We start from the raw sequence: 17,242 nt of genomic DNA, 5'->3' as shown, positions 1-17,242 counted from the left end.
AGCCTCATTGTCCAAGGATGGTTAGCGCCATCGGTGGTGGGGCGATGTACCGAGTATCACCGTCAGTACGTGTATTTTGACAGTACCAGTATCTTATACGGTATGTAATATATGCGCTCTATATCACAACCTCACCCGTGCGGATTCATCGATCTCTTTCCGCCAACTCCACTCCATCTCCGCTTTCCTAAAACTCGTAGCGCTTGTACACGTCTCCGATTATCATTTCCCTCTATGCCATCTGATTGATGCCCTGAGTTCTGAAAAAACAATCTTATCGCCAATCGATCCACAATGTGCCAACTCCTTGGGCCGGAGCACACTATAGTTTGGTGGCAAGAGAACTCTATGAGGGCTATGACCCGCTCATGTATGTACGAATGTCAGACAAATATCCGTGCACTAGTACGGTGTAGCTGAAAAGTGAAAGAATTGCGAGGGATCGGCCAGGAGAGATTCTAGTGTCTCTGGGAAGAACGATCTCATTCGATCGTAAGCTCCGTTCACGGGAAGGCAGGCTGGATCCAGAGCTCCGGTCCAGCTTTATCCCTCAGGCTAGAAAGAAATTGAAATAAATAAATTTGCACATGTGTAGAAGTAGTATTAAGGAGTTGTCCTGAGAAACATTTATAGATTCGCCAGCCTGCTCAGAGGTTCTGTATCCAACCTTTTGTTATCAAGTTCTTCTTCCATCCATAGCAACATGCCTAGCGTTTCGGCCACCCCCCTTCTGGACACCTCTGACATTGAGCTTCTGCGTAAGAAGCTCGCCGAAGATGTCCGCATCGAAAAATACACACCACTGGCCCCTCCTGAGCTGGTTCAGTATGAGATCGGACACACTGCCAACAGTCTCCTCACAGTTCTGAACAGCCGCATTGAGGCTCGTCAGATCATCCGCCGCGAGTCCGATCGCCTCCTCGTCCTAGTCGGCCCCTGTAGCATTCACGACCCCGAGTCTGCTCTCGAATACGCCGGCCGTCTCCGTGAGCTGTCAGACGAGCTACGGGATGACCTGTGCATCGTGATGCGGGCCTACCTGGAGAAGCCCCGTACAACTGTCGGCTGGAAGGGTCTGATCAACGACCCCGATGTTGACGACTCGTTCGACACAAACAAGGGTGTCAAGGTAGCCCGTCAGCTGCTTGTAGACATTACCAATACTGGTGTGCCCGTGGCCTGTGAGATGCTCGACACCATCTCTCCCCAGTACACCGCGGATCTCATCAGTGTCGGTGCCGTGGGCGCGCGCACCACCGAGTCCCAGTTGCACCGCGAGCTGGCCTCCGGTCTCTCGTTCCCTGTCGGCTTCAAGAACTCCACTGATGGTACCGTGGGCTCCGCCGTTGACTCGCTCAAGTCCATGCGTGCCCGTCACAACTTCCTCAGTGTCACGAAACAAGGCGTCATTGCCACCACTACCACCAAGGGTAACGAGGACGGCTATGTCATCTTGCGTGGTGGCTCCAAGGGAACCAACTTCGATGCCGCCTCTGTACAGGCCACTTGCGAGCTGCTGCGCTCCAAGAATGAGCGTGAGGTTGTCATGATCGACTGCTCTCACGGTATGTTCTACGTGTCCAATTGACAGAATTCATGCTGACAATCACAGGTAACTCTCAAAAGGATCACCGTAACCAGCCCAAGGTGCTCAAGGTCATCGAGGAGCAGATGCGTCAGGGTGAGAACAGCATCATCGGTGTCATGGTTGAGTCCAACATCCGTGAGGGCAACCAGAAGCCGGCCAAGGGCCTGGAAGGCTGCGAGAAGGGCGTCAGTATCACTGATGCCTGTATCGACTGGGAGACCACTGAGGTGTCGATGCGCTCGCTGGCTCAGGCAGTGCGCGACCGTCGGGCACGTACCGCCAATGGCAAGAACTAAAAGTCATGTTAGTGTTTGAAGTTGATGATTGTACTTAATTAGCAGCTGCGTGTTAGTCGGCTTAATATATTTAATCGTGTCAATATTGCTGTGCGGATGAGTGAAATATATATTCAATTCAAGAAGATTCATACCTGAGCCCTCATAGCCTGCGAAAATCCATTCTCCGATGAAAAGGTAGATAGACAGCAGGTCAAGAAGTTTCTTTTGACTTGGAAAGTTCAGAGTTGGGTTGCCAAACATCCATACTGGATGCCCAAATGGTTAGCGACAATCCTTGAGTGTTGGCCTCATTTAGCTGCCAGTGCGTGGTGTAAAGTTGACCACCAACAGAGTAGACAAAATGCACCAGCAAAACAGAACCAACTTGTGGTAAGGAGAGGAGGTTCCTTATAGCTGAACTACATTTATACGCAGTGGAAGCGATCTACATCGACCGGAAAAGCGTTTAGGGGGCTGCAAAAGCACAGTGAATTATTCTGACCGGGTAAGCGGTTAGCCACTATGGAATGCAGCCCTGTTTGTACACAGCCTCCTACCATCCTCCGTCATCCTCCGTCGTCTCAGTATCTAACCGCGACCCTACTTCTGTCTCGGTCTTCTCGTCTATCAATCTGTCAGCTGCCGTTCCGTTATCCGTACATGTAGATCTGGATCTTCAAGTACAGTACATACCGTGCCTGTCGATCGATCGATCTAGCATAAGCGAAGGAAGGAGATGTTGTTGGTAACATCGCCATCGTTCACAGGGTCCACGTTGCCGTCGGTCGGAGGGCCGGAACGCTGGGCTTGTCAGCATATACTCAGTTGATAATGGGGGTTTAATCGGACTTACTATCTTCATCTTCCGCTGGGAGTGGGTTAAGTTAACTGAGATTCAAGATGAGTATAGATCGGGGCATCTTACGCACTGTTGCAAGTTAGTAACGAGTCAAGCGGAGGGGAAATGGGTCAATCATACAAGCTATATTTGGCGAAAGAGACATCTTAGCAAATGTCTGCATAATTCAACAGGCAATCATGCACTTACGCTCTGTGAAGGGTTAATATACACAATCATGCAATTCAGAGAGCAAACGGTCACTTACCAACTATAGTTAACCAAGTAACATGGTCAGTTTGGAACCATCTTACTGATGTCTTCAACAGGGAGTCTCACAAACTGCGACTGTTAGCATACCCCACCATCTATTGGAATATAAGACTCACGCTCTATTATCGATCAGTCATGCTCCGTAGTCAGTCATTCCATAGACCTCGGGATCATCGGATACTCACAACCTATAAACCCGTTAGCCGAATACTGATACAGTCAGAAATCGATCCACTTACATTCTGTATGTGTCGTGTTAGTTATGCTGGATCGATTAGTTGTCTCGGCGTAGATCAGCGCCACTTACGTTCTAACTCTCGGTTAGCTAGATCTGACATACATGCAAGGTGGATAAGGAACTCACTGTCTAAGGGTAGTTCGGCAAGCATCATGTCAGTGGAGTTCAGCTGATACATGTACTACTTGGATAAGAGATGTACATACCACCTGGGGTCAAATGTTAGCAAGAGTCCTATCAGGTGTCGCAGTGCCAAGAGATATACGTACAGTCTGATACCGATCGTAATGCCTGGTTAGCATCTAAGTCTGGAGCACTATCGTTCTCATGAGACACTCACGCCCTGTTTTGTCAGTATGGATCCAGGAACTTGGTGGCAGAAGGTCATACATTCTGGAGAAGGTCAGTACAGTTGATCCAATCAGGAATGGAGCAACTTACATTCTGGCAGCTGGTCAGCAATCATTGTCTTTCTGTCAATATTCTGTAGATCAAGAGAATGGAGTCATACAACCTGTCCAGTATGTTAGTGGTACACCCGAAATGGAAGTGATCAGTTCAACTCACAGGCTAAACATGTCGATCGCACCAGGTTAGCAACTCATGCCCGGACACATCCGATCGAGTGGGTTCACATACAGCCTGCCGGGTTAGCTTGGAAGCATATCGAGGCCAAGAAGAGATCCTTACCACATCACCATTCTATGCAGCAATGACGAAATATCAGCTAATGTCGCTTGAACGGGGTATGCGTCGCGAGAAAGAACATACGGGATCCATTGGGGAGGTCAGAGGAGCTCCGACACAGCCGGCGACGAGAGCCGCAGTGATCCAGATAAACCGCATAATGAGGTGGGATTCGGAGGATCGGGGAACGAAAGGCAAAATCAAGAGGATAAAAGTGGGGAAGAGAAAAAAGAATGAATGAGAGTTAGGGGGAAAAGAGGGTCTCAGAAGGGTAATAGCGAAAAGTGAGAGAGTGAAAGAGAGACTGGAGAACTAAGGAAAGAGAAAGGAGTAAGGAAACTGGGCAAGACAGAAGGTCAGAGATTTTCAGTGCTCCATCGCACAGCTCCCGACGATCAGGGGATCGGGAAAGCAACCAGATAGAGTGCGGTCTCGGGTGGATCTCAGACAGGGGAGGGTGTGGATATAGATCAGGGTCGATCGTTTCCAAGTTTTGGGGGGATGATCTAATGGGATCCACTCGGCGCTCAAGCCGCCTTTCAGCCACCACTGCGTGAACTATAAGGATATATGAAAGCAACGTCCTGTGTTTCCAGTTGTCTCAGTGAAACCAGCCGTGCAGTAGAACCATGGACTCAATTCCCCAGCATTGAACCACTGGAACACCCACATTGATAGAATATTCAACATGTGGAGAAATAGTGGATCGAAGGAGCAATACAGGTTTACATACCATGAAGGACCAGGTGTTCTGTGGGTCCTCGGGAAATATTGGTATCCGCATGGAAGCCATGACGTTGCGTACCTTTTCTTTACCATACGAAGAGTACCCCTAGTCCACAAAGTTCACAGATCGACATGGAGACCCACTGTTTTAGATTATTATTGTTTTTATTTTTAAATCTACCAATTTATTATGGTTATTAACCCTTGTTTTTGTTTTGACTACAATGCCGAACCATGTTGCCGAACTACATGTACCTTGAAGATCAAATAATAACATTAAGTTATCGGATTAAAGATACATGTACTATTTATTTTACACAGAATTTATTTGTGCCCATGCCCAGTATATCGTCTCAAATCAAGACCTCCGTAGAAGCTCACGATGACCATATCGGGCTGCGAAGTAGGCGGCGGTAATGCCCAGTCCATACACTGCAATCTTCTTTCCCAACCGAAGGAAAGCGGCACGCACGACAGTCGCCGACTTGTCTCTGAAGACGGCGGCGTCATTGGCCCGAGGGAAGGAAGTCTCGGGTATCGGCTTGCCTAGGAACTGACACAGCGGCTCCCATCCTTCCTTGGGGTTCCATTCGAGAAGGTTGTCAGCCGGGACCACTCGGCGCACAAGGTCGTAGTGCTCAACAAAGGCCTGGCGGCCGTTGCGCTCGAAATCACCACGGAACAGTCCGTTGAAGCCGACGCGACACATATGGTTGCCTACGCCAAAGGCCCCCCAGTCAATCCAGCCTATCAGCGTGGCAATTGGGCTGTAGGTCTGGGTCATAATAGTCTTTTGCATGGAGCGCACCCAGTCGTCGGGGTCGCGCAGAGTTAGCACAACCTTTGCATCCGGGTAGGCCTGGGTCAGCTCCTCGACGAAGATGGCACCGGGGAAGTCGGTGATGGCCTCAACGTGGCCGAGCAATTGGTCCCAATCCTTGCGTTCATATGGCTTTCCTCCGTGGTACTTGGCTTGGAAGGCCTCCGTCCACATCTCGGCGTCCTTAGGGTTCTGCATGATGGACGTCATGTGGTACGTGTCGTAACCTAATTCCTGGAGGGCGAGCCATGTTGCTGAAAGTTGTCAGTGGCGTTCGGCGAAGCGGGATGAAGGATTTAATCCCAGACCTTGCTAAGTGTAGATACTTACATAGGGTACCAGTGCGGCACAATCCCAGGACTAGAACCTGCATAGGCTTGACACGGCCGCATGTGCGCCGGTCAATATTGCTTTGTACGAGCACACTTTCGGTGTCCTGCATAGTGCTAATGCGATTGACAGATATCAAGTTTAATGTGACGCGAAATCTCTACTACTTATGAATTTTCTATGATCATCGACTTCAGGCTGCTAATCTCCTATGTTGGGTCCAGTATCACAGTTGCCTTGGCATCTCCCGGAATTTATTGGAGGCATTGCCGGATTACCAATTGATAATACTCTGTACTGGATGTACAAGTAGTGTCATGGGTGGAAAAGCATGGGGGTGGAGTGGGAGGACAGTGAAAATCTGGGAATACAGGGAATACAGGGAATACAATGAGTTCGTGCTGGTGGATAGTTTTAGGCCGAGAAGCTGGGTTTGAGGTCCACTGCTTAGTGATGTTCCTTGCGATTGCCTTATTGGGAAACTCGCACCATCGGTGAATGTTCTCATCTGACTGAAAGAGCCCATCCAGCTTGAGGTTCGACTCTTCGAGAGCAACAAGGGTATATAGGATAGTTGGACAGGTATACAGCTTCAGATTATGATATAAGTACTGTATTTGTCAATGCCACCCAAGTTGATATGGTAGTCCAAATAAGAATTCGGAGCGTCGCACAGTGGCAGGAAAAAACAAAACCAAAAACATGTTGAAAGAATGTTCCAGCCAATGGGAACCTGGGAATCGACCCACATGATCGCATCGATCTCAGTCTGTATCACGAATGCCAAGACATCACGAAGAAGATCTCAATACGCGGTAATGGCGTCGTATGTACGGCAGTACCCGTGGGCCCGTTCCATGGGATTACTTCGGATACACCTTGATACGCATCTCATACCTAGCTCCACTTCTTTCCATCTACAGTACAGTACACGCTTCAGCCGCATCCACATCATTCAGGTACATGTACTCTCCACGGTGGATCAACCCCCTTTCAAGCTATCTCAACTAGTCTCCCCCTTGAGGGTTGATCCTAGGTTCATGATGGGTCAGATCGGAGGAAGTCTTGAATTTGTAACCGAGCCGTGGGATAGATTGAGAAAAAAAACTTTGCAGATCCGACGCAAAAGCAGTCAGTGTATCGGAGATTGTGTTGATGATTAAACTGTCAGACTTGCTTCTCACAAGTGTCGCAGTCCCTCACACAGCCCCCAGCTTGCCCCTCGTTCGTCATATACTATAATCTTTTGAAATTCTAGCCGATATCTCGCCTGATTTCGTTAATTTCCCTTCATCGCCATGCTGCAAGCTGTGTCGGGTTCGTTGGACATCGCGCCATGCTTGTTTCCCACAGAGAACCTCCAGGAGCGGAGGTTCAAATCCATCCGACTGAGCCTGTCCGATTCCAGCCCGATCGTCAGCGAGGTGCTCCTGCGCGCGTGGGCGGTCGTCCTGCGATACTATGTGGGCAGCGATACGATTGCGTTTGGAAGAGTCGATGACACCGACTCTGTATCGCGATTCGCAGTCTGTCATGGCGACATCCCTTCTTCTGCTGCGCTGGAAACGTTGCAGGTTTCACACGCTTCAGGCGAGTCAAATAGCTCGTCTTTTTCAGAATGGATCGCATCAAATACCTTTAACACTCTTGTGTGGAAGAGCGCGAGTCCTTCCCTTGATTATCTGGAGAACACATCGGTATGTCTCTAGCTTTAGGATGAGTTTCTGGTTGCTAATTCTTGCAGTGCTCTCTTGCCCTCTTAATTTCCGATACCCCCTCCTTAGCCTACGCTTCCCATACCATTGGCGAGAACGTCGCCACCGCTGCGGCTGAAGGCGTGGCTCATGTGGCCAGTATAATTATCGATTCACCTCAAACCACGATTGGCGCAGTAGATCTTTTTGGTTCTGCGTCATGGGCCCAGCTCGAAGAGTGGAACGCAAACGTCCCCGAAGTGATCGAGGAGTGTATGCACGAAATCATCGACCAACGAGCGCGGACTCGTCCCGAATTCACAGCATTGGAGTGCTGGGATGGCTCCGTATCGTACGCGCAACTGGTAGACTACACTGACCGACTGGGCAACTTTTTGATCTCCCAAGATGTTGGCCCTGAAGTCTTTGTGCCTGTCTGTTTCGATAAGTCTCTATGGGCCGTAGTATCCATGCTGGGTGTCTTGAAGGCTGGCGGTGCCTTTGTGTGTATTGACCCGGCTCAGCCAGTAGATCGATTGCAGACGATCATAAGCGAAGTAGATGCGCAGATCGCGATGGGAGCTCCAGCTTACCGCGACATGCTCTCCGGCATGACTTCGAACGTCATCTCTATCGACGCCGATTTCATCCTCCGCCTTCCTACCTCCTCCTCTCTTCCTCGTCGTGCCTCCCCCCACGATGCCGCTTTTGCCATCTTCACCTCCGGCAGCACGGGCAAGCCCAAGGGTGTCGTGCACGAGCACCGCGCTATGTGTTCCAGTGCCAGACGACACGCTGCTAAGATGAATATCGACAGCGAAACCCGCACCTTCCAATTTGCCTCATATACGTTCATCGTCAACACATTTGAGCTGTTTACTCCCTTGGTGGAAGGCGGCTGCGTCTGTGTCCCCTCTAAGGAGGATCGACTGGGACGCACCGCAGGCGTCATGCGCGACTTGAACGCAAATTGGGCATGCTTGACCCCGTCCTTCCTTCGATCCATCAAACCCGAAGACATCCCACAGCTCCGGACCCTCCTACTGGCCGGAGAGCCCGTCCAACAAGACAGCCTAGACACCTGGCGCAGTCGGGTGACGATGATGAACATGTACGGTGCCTCCGAGGCTTCGGTTTGCGTGACCGGAGACTTGTCGGGCCAAGTTGAGCGATCAACTATTGGAACTGGTACTGGTTGCATAACCTGGGTCGTGGACCCTATGAACCATGATAGACTCGCCCCTCTGGGAGCAACCGGTGAGTTAGTCATCGAGGGCCCAATTCTCGGTCGCGAATATATACACCAGCCTGAGAAGACGGCTGACGTCTTCATCTCCGGCACACCTTGGATGGAGAAGATGCGCGGCAGCGTGCCATCGCGTGCATACAAAACCGGAGATTTGGTTAGATATGGAACCGATGGCCGCATCAACCTTGTCGGCAGAAAGGACATGCAGGTCAAACTGAGAGGTCAGCGAATCGAGCTGGAAGAGGTCGAGTTCCACCTGCGACAGGTATTCCCTCGAGGCACCGAGGTCGCAGTCGGTCTGGCAAAGCCCGTTGACCAGCCCGATCGACCCATGCTGGCCGCATTCGTCGCCATGAAAAAAGCGTTCGGCGACAACTTTTACCCTGTCGACGAGGATGTCGCCGGACAGCTTGAATCTCAGCTGACTGGCTGGAAGAGCAAGTTGGCCGCCTCTGTCCCCGGGTACATGGTCCCATCCACTGTTGTTAAGCTGAACCACATGCCCTTAACCGCGTCCGGAAAAACAAACCGCAAGGCAATCGGTGACTTTGCCTGCACGCTTACTGTAGCTGAGTTAACCGGGGCGGCGAAGAAGGACCACAAGGAGCCCGCGACAAGCACCGGCAAGATGTTGCGCAGCATGTGGGCGGAGGCGTTAGACTTGAAAGAAGGAGCCATCTCTGCCGACGACAGCTTCCTTCAGCTTGGAGGAAACTCCATCGATGCCATGAAGCTGGTCAACTTGGCCCGGAACGCAAGCATCAAGCTCAGCGTGGCAGAGATCTTTACCCACCCTGTTCTGGATGAGATGGCCGAAGGCGTGTCGCAGCTGGATTACCAGGCCTTTGACGACGTCCCATTCTCCCTTGTCGGCGAGAATGTTGATGGTCTGGTGAAGGAGGCCGCCGCGCAGTGCCAGGTCACTCCATTGGAGATTGAAGACTTGTACCCATGTACCGCAATGCAGGAGGGTCTGATGGCCCTCTCGGATAGCCGAGATGGCGCCTACGTCGCCCATCACACGCTCGCTCTGAGCCCTGCTGTCGATGTGAATCAATTCAAGCGCGCCTTCCAGGAGGTTGTGACCGCTCATCCTATACTTCGGACGTGCATCGTCTACCCTGAACAGGCTGGCTCGCACCAAGCCGTTATCAAGGGAGACATCGAATGGCGCACCGCTGATAGCCTTGAAGGTTACATGAAAATGGACAAGCAGCGCCCCATGAGAGCAGGCGAGCTCCTGACCCGGTATGGCCTTGTTCCTCACGGAGAAGGATGGACGTTTGTCTGGACCGTCCACCATGCCGTCTACGATGCCTGGACTCTGGACCTGACCTTCGACCGTTTGGACAAGGCATACAAGGGCCAGTCTATGAAACGTGATAGCACATTCAAGGAATTCATGAGCCATGTGGTTAGCACTGATGCCAGCGCTACTAGGCAGTTCTGGCAAGAGTACCTGGCGGGTGCCTCCCGGAACGAGTTCCCTTCGGCCGTTTCCACATCCAAGCAACCAGTGGCAGACGCCTCTGAGAGGCATGAAATGACCATTACTCGGACCGACGAGCTGGCCGGCATCACTATCGCCTCTATGATCCGCGCCGCATGGGGAGTTCTCATCGGCTCTCATTCAGAATCAGACGACGTGGTGTTTGGCTCCATTGTCTCCGGTCGTAACGCTCCCATTGCCAATGCAGACCAACTCTTTGGACCCGGTATCGCCGCAGTCCCCCTGCGCGTCAAGTTCCCTGATAACGATACTTTGACGATCCGCGATTTCATCGGGGAGGTACAGGCCCAGTCTACGAAGATGATCTCGTTTGAACAAGCTGGTTTGCAAAACATCAGCCGTGTGAGCGCAGCTGCCACCCAGGCCTGTGACTTCCAGACCCTCTTGGTGATACAGCCCTTCAAGGAAAAGTACGTCCCAACGGACGAGATTGACTTGCGAGCCGTCTCCGGTGTCGATGCAAACTTTGGTACCTACGCCTTGTCTCTGGAATGCAGTCTCAAGTCCAATGGGGCCGCTTTTGCCGCCCACTATGATTCCAGTCTGGTCTCCAAGGACCTTGTGCAGCGTATCCTTGGTCAGCTGGAGAACCTTGTTCAACAGATGTGTTCCGCCTCCGCGGATAAGAAGCTGAATGAGTTGGTCTTTATCAGTGCCCAGGACCAGAAGAGCATCCGCGAGTGGAACAAGCACATTCCGAAGCCTATCCACAAGACAATTCACCAGATGATCGGGGAACGCATCGCCGAGCGCCCAGACCGCGAGGCGGTATGCTCCTGGGACGGCTCTTTCACTTATTCTGAACTGGACAAACATGCTGCTCGTCTCACACGATGCCTTCGCCAATTGGACATCCAGCCGGAAACCTTTGTCCCATGCTGCTTTGAGAAGAGTCGCTGGGCCTTGCCCGCCATGCTGGGTGTCTTGCGTGCTGGAGGTGCCTTCCTCAATCTTGATCCATCTCAGCCTGCCAATCGGATTCAGCTGATGATCAGAAAACTCAAGGCGAAGACTGTCGTTTGTTCTCCCCAGCAGTACGATCTCTGCCGCAGCATGGGCGAGGATCTCAACGTCGTTGTCCTGGATGCTGAGACTCCCGAGGCATCTCTTCCGGATCTGCCTCCGGTAGACGTGAAGCCGGAGAATGCTGCGTATGTCATTTTCACATCTGGAAGCACTGGTGAGCCTAAGGGTACCATCATCCAACACGGCCACTTTGCCATTGGTTCGGTGACGCATGCTCCGGCGATGTTGATGGATAGTAACACCCGAGCCCTGCAATTCGCCTCCTGGACCTTCGACGCGAGTATCGTCGAGACAATCACCATACTGATCATCGGTGGTTGTATCTGTATGGCATCTGAGGAGCAGCGAAAGCGGGATGTGGCCGAGGCAGTCCGCAACACAAGAGCTAACTGGGCGGCGCTCACGCCATCCTTTGTCAACCTCCTCAGCCCTGACGATGTGCCGTCAATCAAAGCCCTGGTTCTAGCTGGAGAAGCCATGTCTCAGTCTCACATCGAAACATGGGGTCACCGTGTGCGACTGGTCAACGGATACGGACCGTCGGAATGCTGTGTTGCTTCCACTTCCAACATTGACGTGACGCTCAGCACCAGCCCACGTAACGTTGGACACCCGTGCTCGGGTGTTGCGTGGGTTGTTATGCCCACCAACCACCACCGACTGGTGCCTGTTGGCAGTGTCGGAGAGCTGGTTCTCGAGGGCTGGAACGTCGGCCGCGGGTATCTGGACGAGCCAGCCAAGACACAGGCTGCATTTGTCGAGAACCCGTTGTGGATGGACCTTGGCGGCGAGATGAGATCTCCTATTGTCTACAAGACCGGTGATTTGGTCCGTTACAATGCCGATGGATCCCTCGACTTCCAGCGCCGGAAGGACACCCAAGTCAAGCTGCGCGGTCAACGTGTCGAACTGGGAGAGATTGAATATCGCATCAAGCAGAGCTTGCCCAACAAGCCCGATGCCGTCGTCGACATTGTTTGCCCCAAGGACGCCTCTGACCAGCCCCGACTGGTTGCATTCATCCCGGTGCCTCCTGAAGAGGCCCGCCGGAAGCCAAATTCGATCTTCATGCTCGACCAGCCCGAGACTATCATTCCTGCGCTGAATGAGCGACACTTGGCTTCCCTTTCTGGCCTCGAGGATCGACTGTCAGACTTCCTTCCCATGCACATGATCCCCAGTGCCTATCTTCCGGTGTATCATATTCCCAAGATGCCCTCCGGCAAAGCAGATCGTAAGACCTTGGTCAAAATTGGAAGTGGATTTACGCATCGCCAGATGGCTGAGTACTCTGGCGCCACTGAAGATACTCGTCCGGCCACTACTGAGATGCAGCTTACTATGCAGCAAATGTGGGCAGAGGTCCTGAAGATGCCTGCTGCGCAGATCAGCTTGAATGACAACTTCATTCGACTGGGTGGTGATTCTATCACTGCCATGCGATTGGCCTCAGCGTCGCGTACTCGAGGCATTCCCCTGTCCACGGCCACCATATTCCAGCACCCAACGCTTGAAGCCATGAGCACCCTCGCTGAGTCTCTGTCGCAGCAACAGCTACCCCAGACCTTCGAACCCTTCTCTACCCTCAAGTCAATCTCCAAGGATAGGCTCCTTGATGACATCATTCTGCCCCAGGTCGGCGTGCCTGCGTTCCAGGTCCAGGATGCCCTGGAGGCCACTGACTTCCAGTCGCTCGCCATCAAAGGGGGTCTCAACCAGACCCGCGGCTGGAGCAACTACTTGATCTTTGATTTCGATGGTCCTATTGACCTCCACCGATTGCAGACCGCCTGTGAGAAGCTCATCGCCCGCCATGACATCCTCCGCACTGTATTCGTGTCGACTGGCTCGGCGCTGATCCAGGTCGTGCTCCGCTCAGTCACCCCCGAGTACAGTCTGCACTACCAGGATGAGCAAGACCCAACCGAGTCGCTCATCCGCGATGATCTCGCCCGGCCGCCTCATCTGGGCGAGGTTATCGTGCGGTTCATGCTTGTCAAGAACGGCGCCACTAAGCACCGACTGATCATGCGCATTTCGCACGCTCAGTACGATGGTGGTTCCATGCCGCATCTGATGCAGGATCTGCGTACTGCTTACCGCCGTGAGGAATTGCCTGAGAGAACCCAATTCGGCGACTTCGTGCGCATGCAGCTCTACAGCAGTGAGAACGCCGAGGCCTTCTACAAGGAAATGCTCGCTGGGGCGAACATGACCTCGGTCGTCTCGCACAGCACATCATCTACAACTAACGTGCTCAACACGATGCTTGCGGATATGGTGCCTTTAGTGGCATTCAAGAACCACGGCATCACATCCGCCACAGTCGTCAAGGCGGCGTGGGCCCTTGCGCTCGCCGATATGGCGGCAACACCGGATGTTGTTTACGGACACATGGTATCTGGACGTAACCTGTCACTCGACGGTGTGGAGTCCATCATGGGCCCATGTCTGAACATCGTGCCAGTGCGAGCCAACATGACAGAGATGACCACTGTCCTTGACCTGCTGCGCACCATCCAGCAGCAGCAGACCGACACAATCCCACATGAGAGCATGGGCTTCCAGCAGATCATCAACAAGTGCACCAATTGGTCTACAGCAACCCGCTTCAGCACCGTCTTCCAGTACCAGGACTTCGGAGGCGAGGAAGCCGCCCCGGGCCAGCCGGTGAACTTTGAGGGTATCCTCAAGTGTGCTCCTGGCTTCGTCTGTCCCTCGCCAGACGCCTGTGACATGTCCATCCTGGCCACGCCGGCTGGCGATAAGATCCGCATCGAGATGATCTTTTCGAGCCATGCCATGTCGCGCGAGTTTGCTGAGGGCATGCTGAAGAAACTCGGCACCAAGCTGGCACTGATCGCCAGCAACGTCGAGGGCCCGCTGGCTACACAACAGATGCGTCTGCAAAAGCCTCAAATTCCTCTTCCCGAGCCGGGCCGCAAGATTATTCCTGTGCCTGCCGATCCTCCTCGCAAGAGCAGTGGCCGTGGTCTCAGTGGCGTTGTTAAGGCTATGGTGAACGGTATCAACTCGCACCTCTCTCCCCCGAGCAGCCCAGTTACTCCGACTACCCCAACATTGCCAACTAGCCCGACCAGCCCAACTAGCCCGGACCGCCCCATAAGTGCGCAAAGTGGAAGTGGTGCTCCGATCGATCAGAAGATCAACCTGTTGGCGTCGGTGAAGATTAACTGATCTCTTTGTTTCTATAAAATGTTTAATATCGGTTTTATCTGTATATATTATGAGCTTGAGAATGAACTGCACGATTGATTGTATACTCCAATGTGACCTTGATGAGAAATGCAGCATGCGCTCTTCTGGAATTGTTCTTCATGCCACTGAATGTACACATATTTCCCCGCACACTTATGGATCAGGTTAGTAAACCACCGAGGACGGCAGCTTTCCGAGTGCGGTAGATTGACATACAACAGGGGTCATGAATGTGCATACGGTGCCATGAAGTATTGGACAGTCTCTACACGAAGCCCTGAAGTGACTATACCGTTTTATGTATTATTTTCACTCTACTTTGGCCTCCTTCTCTGCATCCCTTTTGCCCATCTTTGAGTGCCTCGGGTTAACCATCTAGATTATACAAAGGCGAAAGTGTGAATGGACTTATGGGCTACTGTTCAATACTTCGTCGGTGTGTGCATATAGTACACGCTTATGGCCGCTGTTGTAAGAACTACTTCGCAAATCCCTGGTGCTCACTCAGTCCCTACAATCACCGGCAATATAAATACGTTGCAGCTAGTATTCCATTATTTCCTATTTTCAATGACATCTTGCCCGATCTCCCGTTTATCGTCGTTCATCTTCAAACAACAACAGTGCCCAGGAACCATCAGAATGTACACATCTCCGCAAAAGCTAATCACCGTTTAGGTTTGACCCCAGACCCAAACTCCCAATACCTTTAAATCCACCGCGCCTTTATCAAGCGCACTCCCGGTGAACCCGTCCCAGATGTTCGGTCATGTTATCTTTCCGACTGAAAAGCTTGTCACACTTAGTACAGTCGACTGAACGCGGAGCGACATGCTGTGTGTCAATGTGGCGCATCAAGGCCCCTTTGCTAGAGAACGTGCCGGAGTATGCACAGTCTTTCCAGTTGCAAGTGGCGTAGCCGTGGCTTTTTCTGAGACGGACAACACTATTAGTGAGTCAAATCGTTCTGATGTAGCATTAAAGCAAGTTGGAAGGTGGCTTACTCTTGTTTCGGTTTGAAGACTCCGCTACGACCACGGGGATTTTTGTCCTTGATGCAGTACTCTTTGTTCGCCTTGGACTGAGGTACCTCGTGTACAGAGGGAATGGGAACCGATAGAATCTGGCAAGTAGTGTGACCAGGGCCAAGGTAGCCAACGGCCGAGGACTCGGCACGGTCGTCCCTGATTTGAGGACGGAGTGTAGCGTTCGGGTTGAAGCATTGAAAGCCCAGATCCGTCCAGATATATGACTGTAATACTTTCGAGTAGTCTTGCGAGTAGGGAGTCTGCATAGGAGAATGGTCTAGCGAGAGTTCTGCAGGCATCATGGAGAGTTCTTCAATCATAAACGTCGGCGGTTGATGAGTATAAGCGCTTTGACCAAATTCGAAATTCTCAGCACTCCAGGTACTCTGATCAGGCATGACCAAACTATCCATTGGGATGTTGTGCGAGGAACAGGCTACTGTGAAGATTGTCACCGAGAGAAGCATTTACAAGTGTAAGTATAAAAAAAGATTGGCAACTCCAGCCAATGATGAGAAATATCTGAGGTAGACGTCTTAATTCCTGGAGGCAAGGTACTTATAGTAGATTCCTTTGCGTCAAGGGTAGTTATCGTATGTCTCCACGCCTCGATGTCAGGATTTTGTTTGCTGCCAATCATTTGTCTAGAAGTTGCCCAACTAATGAGCAGAACTTGGGCAAACTCTAGACACATGATCGGGTTCCAGTTGACCCAGACCCGCTAACGGACAGAAGGTTGAGACAGCCTCGCTTTGATAATTTAGATTAACGAGTCCGGGTCAACTGGGTGCCCACAAATTATTGGCAGCGAGCAAATCAGGTCAAAACTGGCGCATGCATATTACCTAGCAACGTGCTGCTACGAATGACTGTGCAAGAAAAGCGCCACATGAGGGGATCCTAGCCCAAGGGGAGATCGAGCCTTCTGGTCGCCCAATCTTTCCTTCTAGCGGGCTTCACTGGGCAGACTAGGTAAACTAGAGAAAGGGACATACTTGGATTGGGGAACAACAACGGAACAACGCAGGAAAACACCGCGGTCACGTTTCAAGTTTCAGACCGTATCAATCTTATTATTATAGCGTCGCTGTTTTCCTTACATATTTTGAAGGTATTCGTCCAATTTTAAGGAAACCAATTGCTCCATAGTAGATTTGAGAGAGTCAGAAAAGACATGTCTTGTTGAAGAATAATAGCGACCAATGCGCAAAAAAGGCGTGGACGTGAACGGCAAGGGCAACGACAGGGTGATAACCTCTAATGGCCTATTCACAAAAGATCATACTCTACAGAGTATACATGAACTCATAAGAGACAAGCAAATGCATACAAGCTAACTTATATAAGGTTACGTTAAGGCGGTAAAACGCCCACCCATATCAAGCCTTATAAGCGAAGCTGGAAGAGCCACTGTCGGTGCCTCATGCACTTCTAGAAGGCAACTTAATTCTTCTGACAACTCAGAATGATCCTAAGGGCAAAGAAAGCAAAAACGAGGACAAGCCGGCCGAAGGTTTCGTACGGGCTGTCAGACGTGCAAGTGAGCTTATCGGCTACCAATGAGAATTGCCCCATCACAGCAACTAATATGATTCCTTCTCCACCTTCATGTCTGATGTGCACCAGCACAGGACGGATATGCGGCTACGTCGAAAGCTCTGACGGGCGCGCACGCACCAGGCGAGAGATGCAGGCCCCCAACCTCAATTTATTCCGGGGTCAGACATCTAGAGAATGC

The 17,242-nt window shown here is 51.6% G+C and overlaps 5 protein-coding genes across 5 annotated transcripts; 2 read left to right on the top strand and 3 right to left on the bottom strand.

Moving 5' to 3' along the window:
* Positions 1 to 703: 703 nt before the first annotated feature.
* On the top strand, positions 704 to 1,884 carry PENARI_c013G05792 (3-deoxy-7-phosphoheptulonate synthase; the record flags this gene model as incomplete). Its single annotated transcript, XM_022633225.1, has 2 exons — positions 704 to 1,565; positions 1,613 to 1,884. 2 exons carry the CDS (start codon positions 704 to 706, stop codon positions 1,882 to 1,884), a joined length of 1,134 nt encoding a protein of 377 aa, XP_022486930.1.
* Positions 1,885 to 2,580: 696 nt separating this feature from the next.
* Positions 2,581 to 4,061, bottom strand: PENARI_c013G05439 (uncharacterized protein; the record flags this gene model as incomplete). The annotated part of the gene is made up of 4 exons (XM_022633218.1): positions 2,581 to 2,667; positions 2,720 to 2,734; positions 3,906 to 3,917; positions 3,987 to 4,061. 4 exons carry the CDS (start codon positions 4,059 to 4,061, stop codon positions 2,581 to 2,583), a joined length of 189 nt encoding a protein of 62 aa, XP_022486761.1.
* Positions 4,062 to 4,986: 925 nt separating this feature from the next.
* PENARI_c013G12530 (sulfotransferase family protein) lies at positions 4,987 to 5,890 on the bottom strand (the record flags this gene model as incomplete). Its single annotated transcript, XM_022633386.1, has 2 exons — positions 4,987 to 5,702; positions 5,779 to 5,890. The coding sequence occupies 2 exons, from the start codon at positions 5,888 to 5,890 to the stop codon at positions 4,987 to 4,989; spliced, it is 828 nt and encodes a 275-aa protein (XP_022487034.1).
* Positions 5,891 to 7,076: 1,186 nt separating this feature from the next.
* On the top strand, positions 7,077 to 14,455 carry PENARI_c013G06665 (uncharacterized protein; the record flags this gene model as incomplete). Its single annotated transcript, XM_022633245.1, has 2 exons — positions 7,077 to 7,475; positions 7,523 to 14,455. 2 exons carry the CDS (start codon positions 7,077 to 7,079, stop codon positions 14,453 to 14,455), a joined length of 7,332 nt encoding a protein of 2,443 aa, XP_022487040.1.
* A 750-nt stretch (positions 14,456 to 15,205) lies between these two features.
* On the bottom strand, positions 15,206 to 15,917 carry PENARI_c013G00091 (uncharacterized protein; the record flags this gene model as incomplete). The annotated part of the gene is made up of 2 exons (XM_022633087.1): positions 15,206 to 15,422; positions 15,481 to 15,917. The coding sequence occupies 2 exons, from the start codon at positions 15,915 to 15,917 to the stop codon at positions 15,206 to 15,208; spliced, it is 654 nt and encodes a 217-aa protein (XP_022486919.1).
* Positions 15,918 to 17,242: the final 1,325 nt, after the last annotated feature.

Source organism: Penicillium arizonense (genome assembly GCF_001773325.1).
Source record: "Penicillium arizonense strain CBS 141311 chromosome Unknown PENARI_contig013, whole genome shotgun sequence".
In the NCBI taxonomy this organism is placed as follows: Eukaryota; Fungi; Ascomycota; class Eurotiomycetes; order Eurotiales; family Aspergillaceae; genus Penicillium; species Penicillium arizonense.
Note: the sequence above shows the minus strand (reverse complement) of the source record. Positions and strands in the feature narration are given on the sequence as shown.